This window comes from Castor canadensis, chromosome 15 (genome assembly GCF_047511655.1).
Source record: "Castor canadensis chromosome 15, mCasCan1.hap1v2, whole genome shotgun sequence".
NCBI classification, from domain to species: domain Eukaryota; kingdom Metazoa; phylum Chordata; class Mammalia; order Rodentia; family Castoridae; genus Castor; species Castor canadensis.
This window is the reverse complement of record NC_133400.1, coordinates 75278700-75293421: the sequence shown is the minus strand read 5'-3', so window position 1 is coordinate 75293421 and position 14722 is coordinate 75278700. Positions and strand designations below refer to the sequence as shown.

The window sequence follows — 14722 nt, the reverse complement described above, 5'->3', positions numbered from 1 at the left end:
TAATAGTAGGGAAGAAAAAAGGCCAGGAAGGCATTGGCTCCTTGAGGGGAAGTAGGAAATGTGGCAACATGCAAAAAAAGAAGGGCAGAGATTAGTTATTTATGAGAGTTGAAAGAAGGTAAGATTGAAACCAATCATCATGTATAGTACAGTGAGATATATTAAGAGGATAGTTTTTGTTTTTGAGACAGGATCTCATTATGTAGTCCAGACTGGGCTAGAACTCATAATCCTCCTGCCTCAGCCTCCTAAATGCTAGTATTACAGATGTGTACCACCACAGAGAACAGATTTGGGAGCCAGACTACTTAGATGAAGATCCCAGCTCTGCGACATTCAACAAATTACTTCACTTGGTTATGGGTCAGTTTTCTAATACATAAAATGGGAATAATAAAATTACCTAACTCATAGGACTGTTGTGAAGATTAAATGTATTAATATTTGGGAAACGCTAAGAATGATGTCTTGTATACAGTTAGGCCTTGAATGTGCTAGTTATTTTTATTATTACTTCATCATTTTGACTAGAATCCTGTTCTCTTCCACAGAGTAAAGATGATTTTTTTTTGCTGCATATTTCATCAAAATGCCTCCTATCAAATCCTGTATTTTCTTGTTCATACATGTCCCTTATCTGCATTTCTCTCAACTCAATGTAAAGACCTATTGCTAGGTAACAGCAACTTTTTTCCTAAGTGGCCCTGTCAAACTTGACCATTTTTCTATTAATGTTTTTCCACTTTCTAGAGCACATAATTCCATTAAAAATCTTCTGTGAAACATTCATTTGATACAAAAAAATCACACTTATCTGAAGGCTACAATGCACCTAAACACCTTAGCCAACTCCAGCTAATCCAAGAGTTGTTATACATTCCCTAGTCTCATTCACTGTTTATTCAAGGCAAAAAAAAAAAAAATCCTATCTTCTATTTGCTCCATTTTAAAGCATTTACTTAAATGTTCTTCATGCTTTACATTTTCTTCTTGTCTTAATTGTACTTTCAAATTATAGTTATAATACACCCCTTCCAGGAGGCATTACTCCCCCAACAAACGTACAATCTCAAATAATTCTACTGCATTAACTCACGCAATTTTGTTCTAGCCATTCTAATACAACAGCAATTAAAGGTGTACTGCAAACAGGAAGATTCCAAAAGGAAAGTGATCAAATGTCAAGGCAGTTTGAAATTATGTGTTATAAGAGACTGGAGATAAGATTAGGGACAACCTGATAACTTCCATAAACTATTTTAAGGGTGAATACAGGAAGAATGTTAGGAATTACTATATACAGTCCCAGAAATAGAAGTTTTGATTTTTGGATAAATATAAGGAAGTGTTTTTTAATTAGACAAGATCGGGTGTGTTCAAGGTGGGATGGCCATAGACAAGTGTTTTTTAATTATTAAAATTAGCTGAAAATAAAATAAATGGATTCTACAGGTAGTATGTAAGAAGATAGCAGGTGACTCTTCTTTAATGTATGTTCTACGTGGGATTCATGCACTCAAAAAGGTTGAAAAGAACAATTGTTTTCAACCTTTTTTCTCTCCTGTTCTCCATTATGGGCTAATTCAAGTGAATAAAATTATTTAGTAGAGAAAAATAAACACACATATACAAAATAATTTTGAGCCCAGAATAAACTCTAGTTTACTTGTATAGGAGATTATAGATTTTCTGTAAATATAAACATCATATCCATCCTTATAGCGTCATACACTGCCTGTCACATCATAGAACTTTAATAAGTATATAATGAACTAAAGAATGTTTATTTGAATTCATTAGGGATCTACACTGCTGAGATTTAGCTTCATAATACTGTATTAAAACTATGATGTTTATATTCTTCCAAACAGAAAGTGGTCCTATTCTCAAAGAGTTTATAATCCTTACGGATTGAACCATGAACAAAATGCTTTTTTTTTTCTCTTCATACTTAATTCTTTAAATTCAGTATTTGCCTCTATAGACAGCAAGCAGAGGGCTGACTGTACATTTAAAACTATGGCTAAGCTAAGGAATTTATGTTATGAGTATTTTTGCATGTAATTTAAAAACAAGGGCACCTGCATAAGAAGTCATTAAACAGTTGTATCTATTTAGACTTATCTACTGAATCGCTGTTAATATGTATTGTGTTTTGTTAGTATATGTGGGGATAATATGATAATAACAGTTGCCCCTAAGGAACATGCAAAACTGACTATAAATGTTAACAAAATATAGATTATAAATTCCTTGAGGAGTTTCTTTCCTTCTTTTATTTTTCTAATTTCCAGGACCTAGAAGTGTACCTGATACACAGTAAGCATTCAATAAATATTTGCTGAAGAAGAAATTTTCTCACCCAACATTCTATCTGTTCCCCACATATCCATGCCCTCTTAAGGTTAGGGTGGGGTCACAGGACTAGTTCTCAATGGGCTGCAGGTGGAAATATCACTTCCAAGCCAACAGATGAAATTCAACAGCTTTCTACATTTCACTTAGTGAGCAAGGAAGCCACCTGTTGCAGATGGACACAGCCAGAAGCTAGTGACCATATCATTTTTCTGAGCCCCTGAATGGCTAGCTAGCATATAATGAATGTTCCCTTTCCTAGCATTCTAGACATGTGGCATAACATTAAAAAAGTTTTAAACCATTAGAATTTCAGGATAATCCGAACCTTACCACAATCTATTAAGTCTATTATGTTCACAAGTTGAGTATCCCTTATATAAAATGCTTGGGTCCAGGAGTGCTTCAGATTTCTAGGTTTTCTCCCCCCAATTTGGGGGACATTTTGCACACATATAATGAGATATTTTAGGGATGGGACCCAAGTCTAAACACAGAAGTCTTTCATGCTTTTATACATATAGCCTCAAAGTAATTTTATAAAATACCCTTACTAATTTTATGCATCAAAAGAAATAAAAATTTGTGTACACTGAACCATTAGGTTGTGGCATCATGTCAGCACTTAAAAAGCTTTAGATTTTGGAGCATTTCAGATTTTCAATTTTTGGATTAGGATGTTCACTCTGTAATGCAAATGTAAGTGCTATAAAGTTAGCACAGAGAACATGCAATGGGAACTTTTCAGTTGTCCTAATAAAGACTTCACAGTGAAGATGATTACTTGGCTAAACCTTGAAGATGTAATATTTTCAAGGTTAATGGGCTGGTGTGTAAAATCTATACATAAATCTTTTTTTCAATAAGATACTACTTCTCACCTATGAGAATGGCTGTCAAGACCATGTTCATCATCACCATAATTACTGTCACCATTCAGAAAAATAACAAAGTGTTTGCAAATATGTGAAACTAGAGCCCTCATATATTTCTGCTAGGAATATAAAAAGATGCAGTGCTCTGGAAAAAACTTTGCCAATGCTTCAAAATTTAATTAAGATTTACATATTCATTACCCCACAATTCTGTCCCTAGGTATATACCCAAGAAAACTGAAAATACTTGTTTACACAAAAATTTGTACATGGATACACATAGTAGTATTATCACAAGAGCTGAAAAGTAGAAACATCTCAAAAATATCCATCAACTGATAAATGGATAAACAAAATGTGATATATCTATCTAATGTTATTATATAATAAAAAGGAAGTACTGATACATGCTAAAATATATATATATGTGTGTGTATATATATATATATATATTTACATATATATATATTTTTGCAGTGCTGGGGTTTGAACTCAGGGCCTACACCTTGAGCCACAACATCACCAGGCCCCCCTCTTTTGCGCTGGGTTTTTTCGAGATAGGGTCTTGCAAACTATTTGACTGGGCTGGCTTAGAACCACAGTCCTCCTGATCTCTGTCTCTTGAGTAGCTAGGATTACAGGCGTGAGCCACTGATTCCCAGCCACACATAAACCTTTAACATTCATTAAAGTGATTAAAATAACATGCCGAGCTGGCACTGTTTGTGATGTTTGGGTTTCCTTTCACTTCTCCATATACACTTCAAAATATTCAGCAATTCAAGGAAAAATTTAGAAAAAAGGGAACTGATCTAAAGTGGTAGGAACAGGAAAACACGAGAATAAGGAATGTGGAAGAACTCTCAGGAGAAGTAGGGGGAAAAAAGATGGTGAATGTTCCAAATCTTTTTTTGACGGCACAAATCTCTTTTGTTTGAAGTTTATAAGTAATTGTCAGTACAGGAAAATACCTATATTAGTTACTTTTGTGTCTCTGTGACCAAAACACCTGACAGAATAATAAAGGAGGAAGGATTTATTTTGGCTCACATTTTCAGAGGGTTCTGTCCATGGTTGCTTAGCCCCATGCACTTTGGCAGAATATTGTGGTGGCAAAAGTGTGGGGCAAAGGCTGCTCACCTCACGGTGGACAGGAAGCAAAAAGTAGGAGACAGAAAGGGGCCAGAAACAAGATACATTAAGAACCTGCCCACAAGTAACCTATTTCCTCCAGCTAGACTTTAGCTCCGAAAGTTTTCAGAACCTGCCAAAATAGCACCACCAGCTTGGGGACCTAGGCTTTAACACATGAGCAAATGGGGGACACTCCATAGTCAAACCATAACAATACTATAGGTACATTTCTGAAAATCTGACTACAAAGCCAAATGCTCTATAATAAATTTTATTGTTCTGTTGACTAATACTACAGTCTCAAAGTTATATGTAATATGTACTAGTCATGATAAATAATATAGAAAAACAAATTCTAAATTTTGATTTAAAAATTTTTGTACAGAAACTGTAACACTGAATCACAGCAGATAATAAAAATAAAACTGAAAACTTAAAGCTATGTCTTCCTCTGCCTGAGAGAGTAATATTCAAGGAGGCATGAAGCTTAAAATCTACTTTTCCATTTGGGCTAACAGACAGAGGAGACTGTAGGCACCATCTATTTAGCCCCAATCCAAGACAAGATCCTTTTACAATAATTATAATCAGCTGGAACATTCTGCTAGGGAGTTGAAGATCTGACAGCTTATCTAACTCTCCAGAAAGCTCTAGTTCATCTAGCTGTTGAAAAACTTCATTTTTTTGCCGTTTATATTTATTTATTTTTATTGTTTTGCAACAAGGTCTTGCTATGTAAACTCAGGCTGGCCTTGCACTCACAATCACCCTCCTGCCTTACCTTCTTGAGTGCTGGGGTTATAGAGCGGTATGTTACCACGCTATATCTAGGTTTTACATTTCTTTATGTTAATATTATTTTTATCTGCTTTAAGATTCATTTCTATCATTAACTAGTTGTGGCACTTTGGGCTAACTGTTTCATCAATCTGAGTCTTAAGCATTTTTTAGCTACAAAATGTGGTATTAATAAGGTTATATATCTCTAACATCCTACCTAATTTAAGATTTTGTGCCTTTTCTATACCTAGAATAAGAATAGAAAACTCTACTTTATATTCTATCTTTGGATCTCAGAGTACCTGAATCTTATACCCTTCTTCCAGAAGGTAGGAAGTAAGGAATTTTTGTCTTTTGTTGTGAGGTTTTTCTAATTTTCCTGCGTCCATTGGTCTTTTGTAGCAGTAAAGTATCAGCTTTATAAAAAAATTCAGCCCAGTTTCTCCATTCTTTTTCATTTGTTTAGGTATTTATTATGTTAAATGTTTGCCTGAAAAGTTTTGTGGGTTTTTAAAATATTATTATTGTTTTTTAAGCTTTAGAGAACTAAACATAAGCTGCTTCATCCCTTGGAAAATCTGCATTTAACTCTGAGTAGAAGGGCAGGCTACTCAGCTTCCAACAAATGCCTCCTAGTCTTTTACAAGCATTTTCCCCGCTAATTAGCTGTGAATGTTTTGTTTGGTTGGTTTCTGACAGAATCCCAGGAAGCAGAGCAAAGGGGTTAAAAAGGAAGAGCCCTGATTGCAAGGGAGGGTGACCTCCAGGCTTGTTTGCAGTTGTAGTCTCCATGGGAGAAGCTTCTTGGGAGGGAGGATGCTTCCATTTATAGACAATTCTATAAAGTACCACAGTATTTCTTCTACTCTCTTAGGGTTTTTGTTTACTTTTTTTTTAACAGTAAAAGCCAGAGCAATAAAGAGGTTTCCCTTTTTACTCAGCTACTGTTTCTACCCAACCTTTGAAACCTGATGCGTATGCATACTGGAAACTTCCTACAATAATTTTTATTTTTAATTGTGTTTCTGTTAGATCAGCTTGACAGTGAGAAAAGATGGGAACAGAATTTAACAATGTGAAAAATTTACACCTTTAGGCAATGCATATCTAAATGAGCTTAATATTTTATAAGTTACCTTACTGAGAAATGTAACATACCAGGTAGAGAAACTTGAATGATGAATTCCCACAAAATCAAGCAAACTATCAGACAAATAAATTCTGAGTACTTAAAACCTATTTCAGTTCAGAAAAATGAGGAAAAATTATGGCTATATGACTTAAATTGGTAATCACTGGAGATATTTGGTACTTTTTGATTTTATGTGAGAAACAGATTGTCTTAACAATTTAAATTATTGTGGGCCCAAGTATATGAGGCTCTAACACAGATAATGACAAAAATGAACTGTTATGAGTTAAACTGAAAATAACCACATAACACTGACTAAATTTATCAGCTTTTACTACTTTCATGACTACAGATCATACCAATATAAAAATATCCCACGGCTATGGGTGTATCTCAGTGGTAGAGTATGTGCTTGGCATAAAGGAGGTTCTGGGGATATATGTGTGTATAAAATCTCCCAGAAGGGCAATATAAAGGTGAGAGTAATTTCCTAGAGTTATATGCTGAATATAACTAGCATAGGAGACTAGTTTAATTACATTGCCAGAGAACAGAACTCTGTTCAAAATTATAATGAACGAGATGGGAGTGTGTGAAGGTGATTGAAGTACTCTATATTCATGTAAGAAAAAGAATAATGAAACCCTTTACAAATTGTTTTAAAAGGGGGGGAGAGATAAAAGAGTAATAGAGGGAGTGATTTTGATTAAAGTATATTATATGAATATATGGAAATATAAAAAAACTCCTTTGTATAATTAATATATGCTAATAAAAACTATAATGAGAACAGAAACTGTTTCTGTTCAAAGATGTTCTATCATCCCTCTAACCACATGCTAGTCCTCCATCTACTCATCAATTTACAAACACGCTCTATCTTCTTTTATTTCTGCCTGTGTGGGTACACAAATGACATAAGGCATATATTTTGTTAAATGTTGAAATTTCTATGTATTTTTTCTTTGAATATTGCCCCATTTAGGAAATGTCTGATATTAAGTTAACATTATAAAATATTTCACATGTATAAAGTATAATAGCTTTGCTCTTATAATCTACCAATTCTACTCATTCTTCCAGTATCATTTTTTTTTTGGCAGTGCTGGGTTTGAACTCAAGGCCTGGTACTTGCTAGGCAACTGCTCTACAACTTGAACCATGCCCACAGCCCTTTAGTTAGTTTTGCTTTAGTTATTTTCCAGACAGGGACTCAGCAATTTTGTTCAGGACTGTCCCCAGATAACAATTCCCCTCCCTATGCCTTCTGCAAAGCTGGGATTACGGGTGTGTGGCCCATCTCTCTCCCAGCACCTTTTCAAGAAACAAAAGAAAGGAACAAAACTCAATGTTGGAGGTAGTAAGGACATCTTTAAAAAGCAAAAGTTAATATCGGACAGATAGTTTTACATTACCCTCAAAGATCATCAAATCACTCTATTTTCTCCTCGTTTCATAGCCATTATGTACTTCATTACTGCCAACATGGATCTTTGACAGATGTGTGTGATGGAAACACTTTGCTATGTTATCAATAAACTTCATTCTGTCCAAATTTCCTTTATAGATTTGTCATGCCTGATTCATCTGTTAGAATATAAATTTCTAAATGTATATACTTAGAATCTAGAGATTTGGAATGTAATCTTAGTTGATAAAAACGTGCTATGCGATATCCTCTTGGGAAAAAAAAAACAGTCATATAATGTTTTCTTAAGGTCTCTTTAAGCCTTACTATAGTGTGATTGAATGGGAAGGAGTGTATTTGTGAAATTAATTACCTTTGTATATTATCTAGTACACAAAGTAGGCACTTCACTATTAAGAATCTATTTATCTTTCAAGACTCAGTTCAAGTGGCTCCTCTTTTTAATTTTCCTTGGTCATACTAAATAGAGACAACCTTACATCTTTAAACCTCTACAGAAGTCACTGCACACTATACATGTGAACGTTATATACCATATTGTATTTTAGCTGGTGTTATAACTGCTACCTAATGGTAAGTCCTAGAAAACATACTAATTTCTATAGCCTCTTATAGTGCCTTGTTTTTGTGTCTAATATATTTTTATTGAACTGGCTGAACTATTTTTTAAACATGAACAGAAGAAGCTTTCTACATCAGATTTGTATTTAACTTTGCATTTGTACTTTTTTGGGGAAGGGAGAATAGAAAAGGATTTAGATAAACTAAACAGGTAATAAGGAGACTTTAGGATCTCTGATGCTAAATAACAATAATAATAATAATAATAGTACGTGGGAGCATAAGCTGAGCCAAAAGGATCACTTCTCCAAATCCTACTGCTTAACCTCATATGAAGTACCATAAAGGAATCGGTATTTAGAATGTGAACAGGAAAGAAGTAGGAAGGTGCTGAGTCTTGGATATGGATTCTGGCAGTATAAAGTTCACTTGTGGAAAGCCTCTAAATCTCCCACTTTCATATACTTACACAGAGTATTTGCAACTTTTCATGAAATTTGAGAGGTTAACACCAGAAGTAAAATTCTCTTAACTGTTATCTGCTTAACCAATTTACTGTTACTGTATGCTTATAAGAGCTGGTTGTATTCAACATGTTTGTGTCAATTATACTTACTAATGTAAGCACATGATTTGATTAAATATTATGTGAAAAAGATGAGATGTGAGTATGAAACAAGTGTTGTCTCCATAAAAAACAAGTTGAATGCTTTGGAAAAGTATATACTTTGAGAATTGCGAAAAATACTGTTAACTAGATGAGAAAGACTAGAGGAAATCATAAAAATCTGTAAGGATTATAAAATTACATTGCTCCACAAAAGCCTAGTTTGATACTTATTTAAAGAAATCAAGATTGGAAATGTCTTTAAAGATATGGCTTATGTAAGAAAAAGAACAGGACAAGGAACTTCAATAAGTAGACTCAGATTTAAAAACACAGTAATGACTGTATTACAATAGTGGTAAATAGGTAAAAAGTACATGTTTTTACAATGTGAGGTTATATTCATTATTTTTTATGTTTAGGTCTTTAGTAGAGCCCTTTTTGGACCACTGTACCAATGACCAATCCACACTTCTTTAGGTTAAAAGGCTTCTTTTAAATTTCCCAAGCATCATACTTAAGAAGATCGCACATAAGTTTCACATAAAAACTTCAGTGTTGTCAACAGGCACATGTATTCATATCACACAATTTTATAAATATTTAATAAAAAGTTTACAACAGTCTGAAAACAAAGTTAGACAAAAATCTAATCCTTGTAGCAATGATTTAACATTTTGTGGATGTCTTTCATAAGCTAATGTTTTTCAAAATAAAATATTTTCACTATTATAATCTGTGTCAGAAAAGAGTCCATTACATTATACTGCTACTGACAACCAGAAAAACTAATTTATGTCTCTAAGACAGAACTAAAATATAAAGTATTTGCTTATTTTTCTTTTTGGAATGTATTTATCATGAAGAAATAATTAGAGCAAAATTTAAAAACTGGATTTATAAAGGTCTTTAAAGGCTAATGCTAGGCAACAGGTAGCACAATGTAAAAACAAAAACAAAACAAAAAAAACCCTTAAAATTCAAATTGATCAAATAAAGAGGGCAAAGTTTCTAAAGAGACTTTCAAAAAGGTTTTGTAAAATTTCCTACTTTTGCATATTTTCTAACTACTTCCAATGGGGCAAAATGATTATTTAACCTGTTAGGTCTAACATACTCTAAGCAGGTAATTTAAAATCAATTATAAATCTAAACCATCATAACATACTGGTACTAGTCTGCAAATTATCATATATGCTAACTAAAATATATTAATTTTACCAAATAAATGTTTTTGAATTACTGTTCAAACTTATTTCAAAAAACAAGTTTGAGAGTGATATTTTGCGTGGTATTCTATTTATATTGTTTCATGATTATATTTTTAAATTTATCCACATTCTAGATTCCCTGCTATACACATTCTAAAGCTAGGGGGAGAGACAGATCTAAACAAACAAATAAACAAAAAGGTAAAGATCTACTCTATAGATATTTTTCTATCACATGTTCTTATGATCATGTAGTATGACAAATATACTTTTCCTCTCCTATTAACTCTTATCAACATAGTCTCTACAAGCATTTGGGTTTTTTTCCTCCCAAATAAACAATAGGTTAAGCAGCTTAAAAACAAAAGCTTTCAAATTACTAAAATATTCTTTACTAACTATAAACGAAACATAAGATTCTGCAAGGAATGACTATTAAAATGGATTATTTTGAAGGAAAACTGCTAAAAAATTTTTTCAAAGGCTAGAAAGAAGCACACTAGTAATATTTATTCCATTTTCCCTTAAAATAAAATTTTCATTATGTAGGGAAAAAAGAAAATAAAATGCACATGTTGGAGTGACTAGCCTCTGCTAACTATTAGAAAATCAGTTCTGACACATGAATATAAAGTTGGTACCACTGGCTCTCTAATATATAAACACTTGTTTTCTGAAATGAAACATTTCTCATCCAAAATTATAATCTTAAATAAGTTAAAAATCTGTACATCAAAAAGTATTACATTCACTTTCTATTACTATGTTTACATGTTGGGAATCCTCTAACTGATACAATAACTAAAATTAGCAAAGCAATACTTTAATAAAATACATTTGGGATGCTAAATGTGAAAAAAGAGAAATTACCATATATATAATCCCTATTTTATTGTTTAGTCATGACTAACTTGAAACAGAAACTTCCATTACCAGTAAAGACAAAATGTCCCAACTCCCCATAAAGTTGCAAATTAAACAGAAAGCAGTATGTATTTTGTGCAATGTTACAAATGTTTATGTAAAGGTTTTTTTTAAAAAACATGTACTTAAAAGTGCTATTAAGATAATGGGTGACAAGCTACTTGAGTCCTATTTCTTTTTACCGGTATGTCTTTAAAGATACCGTGATTAAACTTTTGGGTTTTTTTATGTCTGTCCTAAAGACAGTATTTTCCCTGCTTTTTCCAGTGCCTTGGAATTCTAAGGTGTTCTAAAAGCAAAATAAAGAGATAATTATAGAAATAGGCACCTAAATAATTGTCAAACTATTCTATGTTAGGGTTAACAAATAATTAAAACTGAAAGCATCTGATATTATATGAAAGTACATTTTACCTGGAATAGATGAGGTAATGCTTTTAGTGTAAGGCAAAACCAAATTCCCAGCTTGCATGGAAGTAAATCATGCCACTGTGGTTTTATCAACACTCTAAAAGTAGGGAAAAACCCAAACAATAAATCAGCAAAACAGAGAAAATTGGGAAACAAAATTTCTTTTAAAAATTATGAATTATTTTCTGAATGCCTATCTCAACAAAACAAATGAAGAAAGTATTCAGTTGAAATACTTCTGACAGTTAACACTTAATCTGACTTACTCTGTAATGAAATGTAGTAGTCATGACAAATGCTATATATATGTAAGCAAGAGAATCTAGGCTAAGATTTTGGGGAATGGGGCTCCTAATCAAATTATAAATAAATAAAAGCCCTCTTTCTAAGCTGGACTTTTATCACTTCTGCAAAATGAATTCTTAAACCTTGTGCTACAAAAGACTAACTATCTCCAGAGTGCTCCCAAGTGCTGACAACCAGATATGAAGATTGTAGCATAAACAAACCAATACATAAAAATTAATGTCATTTGTAGTTCACTGAGGCATTCCTCACTGAGGCAATCAGAATAAAAGAACAGTCTCTGATCTCCAGCTCACATTGATCTAGCTCATGCCCTGCTGTGTGAACTATGTAAACCCTTTATTTCTTTCTATGAATCAATAGAAGAAATGGTAGTATCTTTTTGAGAGCACTGCATATCACTCCCTGCCTCTCTACTGATTGCCATTCCTGAGTGAAGAGACAGATTCTTCTAGTAATACTTCGTTTCTAAAGTTCAGTATAAAAATTTCAAACTATAAGAATTTATTATTTAAATTATATGAACACTTTATAAAGACAGAAAACCTATGGGAATTTTGCTTAAGATTGAAATTTGTCTTGTAAACTATGGCACATTAGTCTTTTTAAACCTACTACAGATGTAAATGAGAGCATATAGTAAATGGATATACATGCAAAATTGAATTATATTAGACATATTTTTAAAGTTTCAAATTGTATACTTTTCTGTGCTCTCACCTTTCATTTTTTTCTGAAGCACCAAGTTTTGATATATCCACACTTTTGCTGCCTGTCTTTTTTTTCTTTTCTCTCTTTTTTCTACTAAGCAGTTCATCCTTAATATGGAAAGAATTATGGTTATAGGTTATCATTAACATGTACTCTTCAAATGTTATCAAGACTCTTCTGTAAAGGGTAAACACTTTAGAGGAACATTTATGCAAATGTATGTAGGGTCCAACATGATTAAATAAAATCATCAATCTTTCACAATAACTGTTGCCATGGTATCCAGGCCTTAAACACACATGAAGTTCAACACTGTCAGTCATGTGCATCCCATAGCAATCAAAGTTTTCTAAGAAGAGAAACCATTCAACTAACTTTTTCTCATTCATGCAACTTTAACAACATGAGCTAAAAAAGAATGAGTAAAAGATGCTAATTCATGAATAGTGAGAAATACGTTTATCTCTAGCATATAAATAAAAATCCATAGCAGAATAAACCATATCATAGTATATCAGACGAAGAAAAGTGTAGTAAATTAAAGTTTTATAACAAATTTAAGTGCTATATTTTTTTAAAGTAGCATTTTAAAAAAATTCATGGGCTGTTCTTGGCTTAGAAACACTAACTACTGAGTATAAAACTATTAAAATGAGGAGTATATGCAGAAAAATAAAATTTTTCATCACTTGAGAAATAAATGTCTGAAATTCCATATAAAATGAAGGAGGCTAGATCATCTGATTACTTACCAGTTGTTTTTCCAGGTAGATTGACCAAACCACAGCATAATGACCCACTGTGAGAATAATGAATAAGAGTAACGCCAGCTCAGCATTGCTCATTTTTCTCACCCGCCTATAGTAGAATACAGGCTGTCGCCAATCTGGAAGTCCATTGATCAGGATATCATCATACCTACAGTAGCAAATACAACAGTTTTTCAAGGTGACTTTAAGATAAAACAAAAAGCTTTATTTGCACCTATATTTTAGAAAGAAAAGAATTTCTCCCAAACAGATAACATTTATACAGATTACCAGTATTACAATGTCTAGTAAGCTCAAAGAATTTATGTGGCTCCAGTAACTGACAAACTTCAAGAAGGTACATGTGATCTTCTGTTTTTCACATGTACTAATATGATTTCTGGAATGACTTCAACACTAGAGGAGGTACATATGGTCTACCTGTCCACCACAGTATGTAGAAAAATCCCCACCACAGAGGTCAGCAACAAAAGGAGGGCTCTCAGAAGAAGAAAAATAAAGGTCAGAACTATATTACCATGATTCAATTACATAGTAATTCAATTAAATTCAGTGCTTTTATTTCTACCCTTATGCTATGGTGATTCAAGGATGAGATACTTATACACATTATTTTGTCAAAGCTTTTTAATGGAGTAAAAGTCTATAAAATGGACACTTCTTGATTTTGTATTGCTCATATTCCCTCAGAAAACAAAAAATTTCCCAAATTAGAGAGACATGAACACAATGCTTATGTTAGATTCCTCAATAAAACTCTTTATTTATTTGTAAATATTTAAGTAGCAAATTTCTCATTTGGCTTTTGCTAGAATGGAAGAAAAAGCTTTCCTTGTAATTTATTTAAATCACCACTCTAAGAAGTTAATTTAAAACAAAATTTCAGCTGAATTTGAATTTAACTGTCAGTTACTGAGGCAAATACTTCTAAGGTTAAAAATAAGAAGTAACATTTATGATTGTGAAACTCAAAAACGATCACACACAAACACTATGTGTCCAATACACAACCTGTTAATCTTAATTGAACAGACTCATTAAATATTCTAATCACACTATTTCCAGAATTAAACCTTCACTGAAAGGCCTAATTTGGTGCAACACATTGACCAAAATATTTTAATTAAAAATATTCTGAGTTAGTCGCAGGCCTAATTACAGGAACAGAAATAGGGCCTACATTGTCAGGCAGGTCAGTAGAGCTCAGTAGTAGGTTTTTCTCAAGTAAATTGACCGATCTAGGAATAATAGCGCAGCTGCTAAACTGCCAGTCTTGACATGTAAATCAATTTAAATGCAACAACTGCAGTAGCTACTTTGATAGTTATTAAATTGATACCTTGGAGATATGCTAAAAAAAAAAAAAAGGTAGAGGATTTATCATAGGAAACTCCTTTTTTCAGTAGGAAAACACTGGCTATTACTGCAAAATATTTTACTAGTAAATCTAAAAACTGTGACTTTTAAGTCAACTTTGGTTATTAATATTACTATATCAGAATAACCAAATATTGAA

The 14722-nt window shown here is 32.7% G+C and overlaps 1 protein-coding gene across 4 annotated transcripts in view; it reads right to left on the bottom strand.

The window, feature by feature from the left end:
- Dnajc1 (DnaJ heat shock protein family (Hsp40) member C1) overlaps window positions 1-14722 on the bottom strand; it is a 191674-nt gene that overhangs the window by 102121 nt on the left and 74831 nt on the right. For all 4 annotated transcript variants that reach the window (XM_074056549.1, XM_074056550.1, XM_020165592.2 and 1 more), the window contains exons 4-6: window positions 13189-13354; window positions 12446-12543; window positions 11423-11516 (exon numbers count right to left, since the gene is read on the bottom strand). In XM_074056549.1, coding sequence (XP_073912650.1) covers window positions 11423-11516; window positions 12446-12543; window positions 13189-13354 — 358 coding nt within the window. The remainder of the gene's footprint in view (window positions 1-11422; window positions 11517-12445; window positions 12544-13188; window positions 13355-14722) is intronic.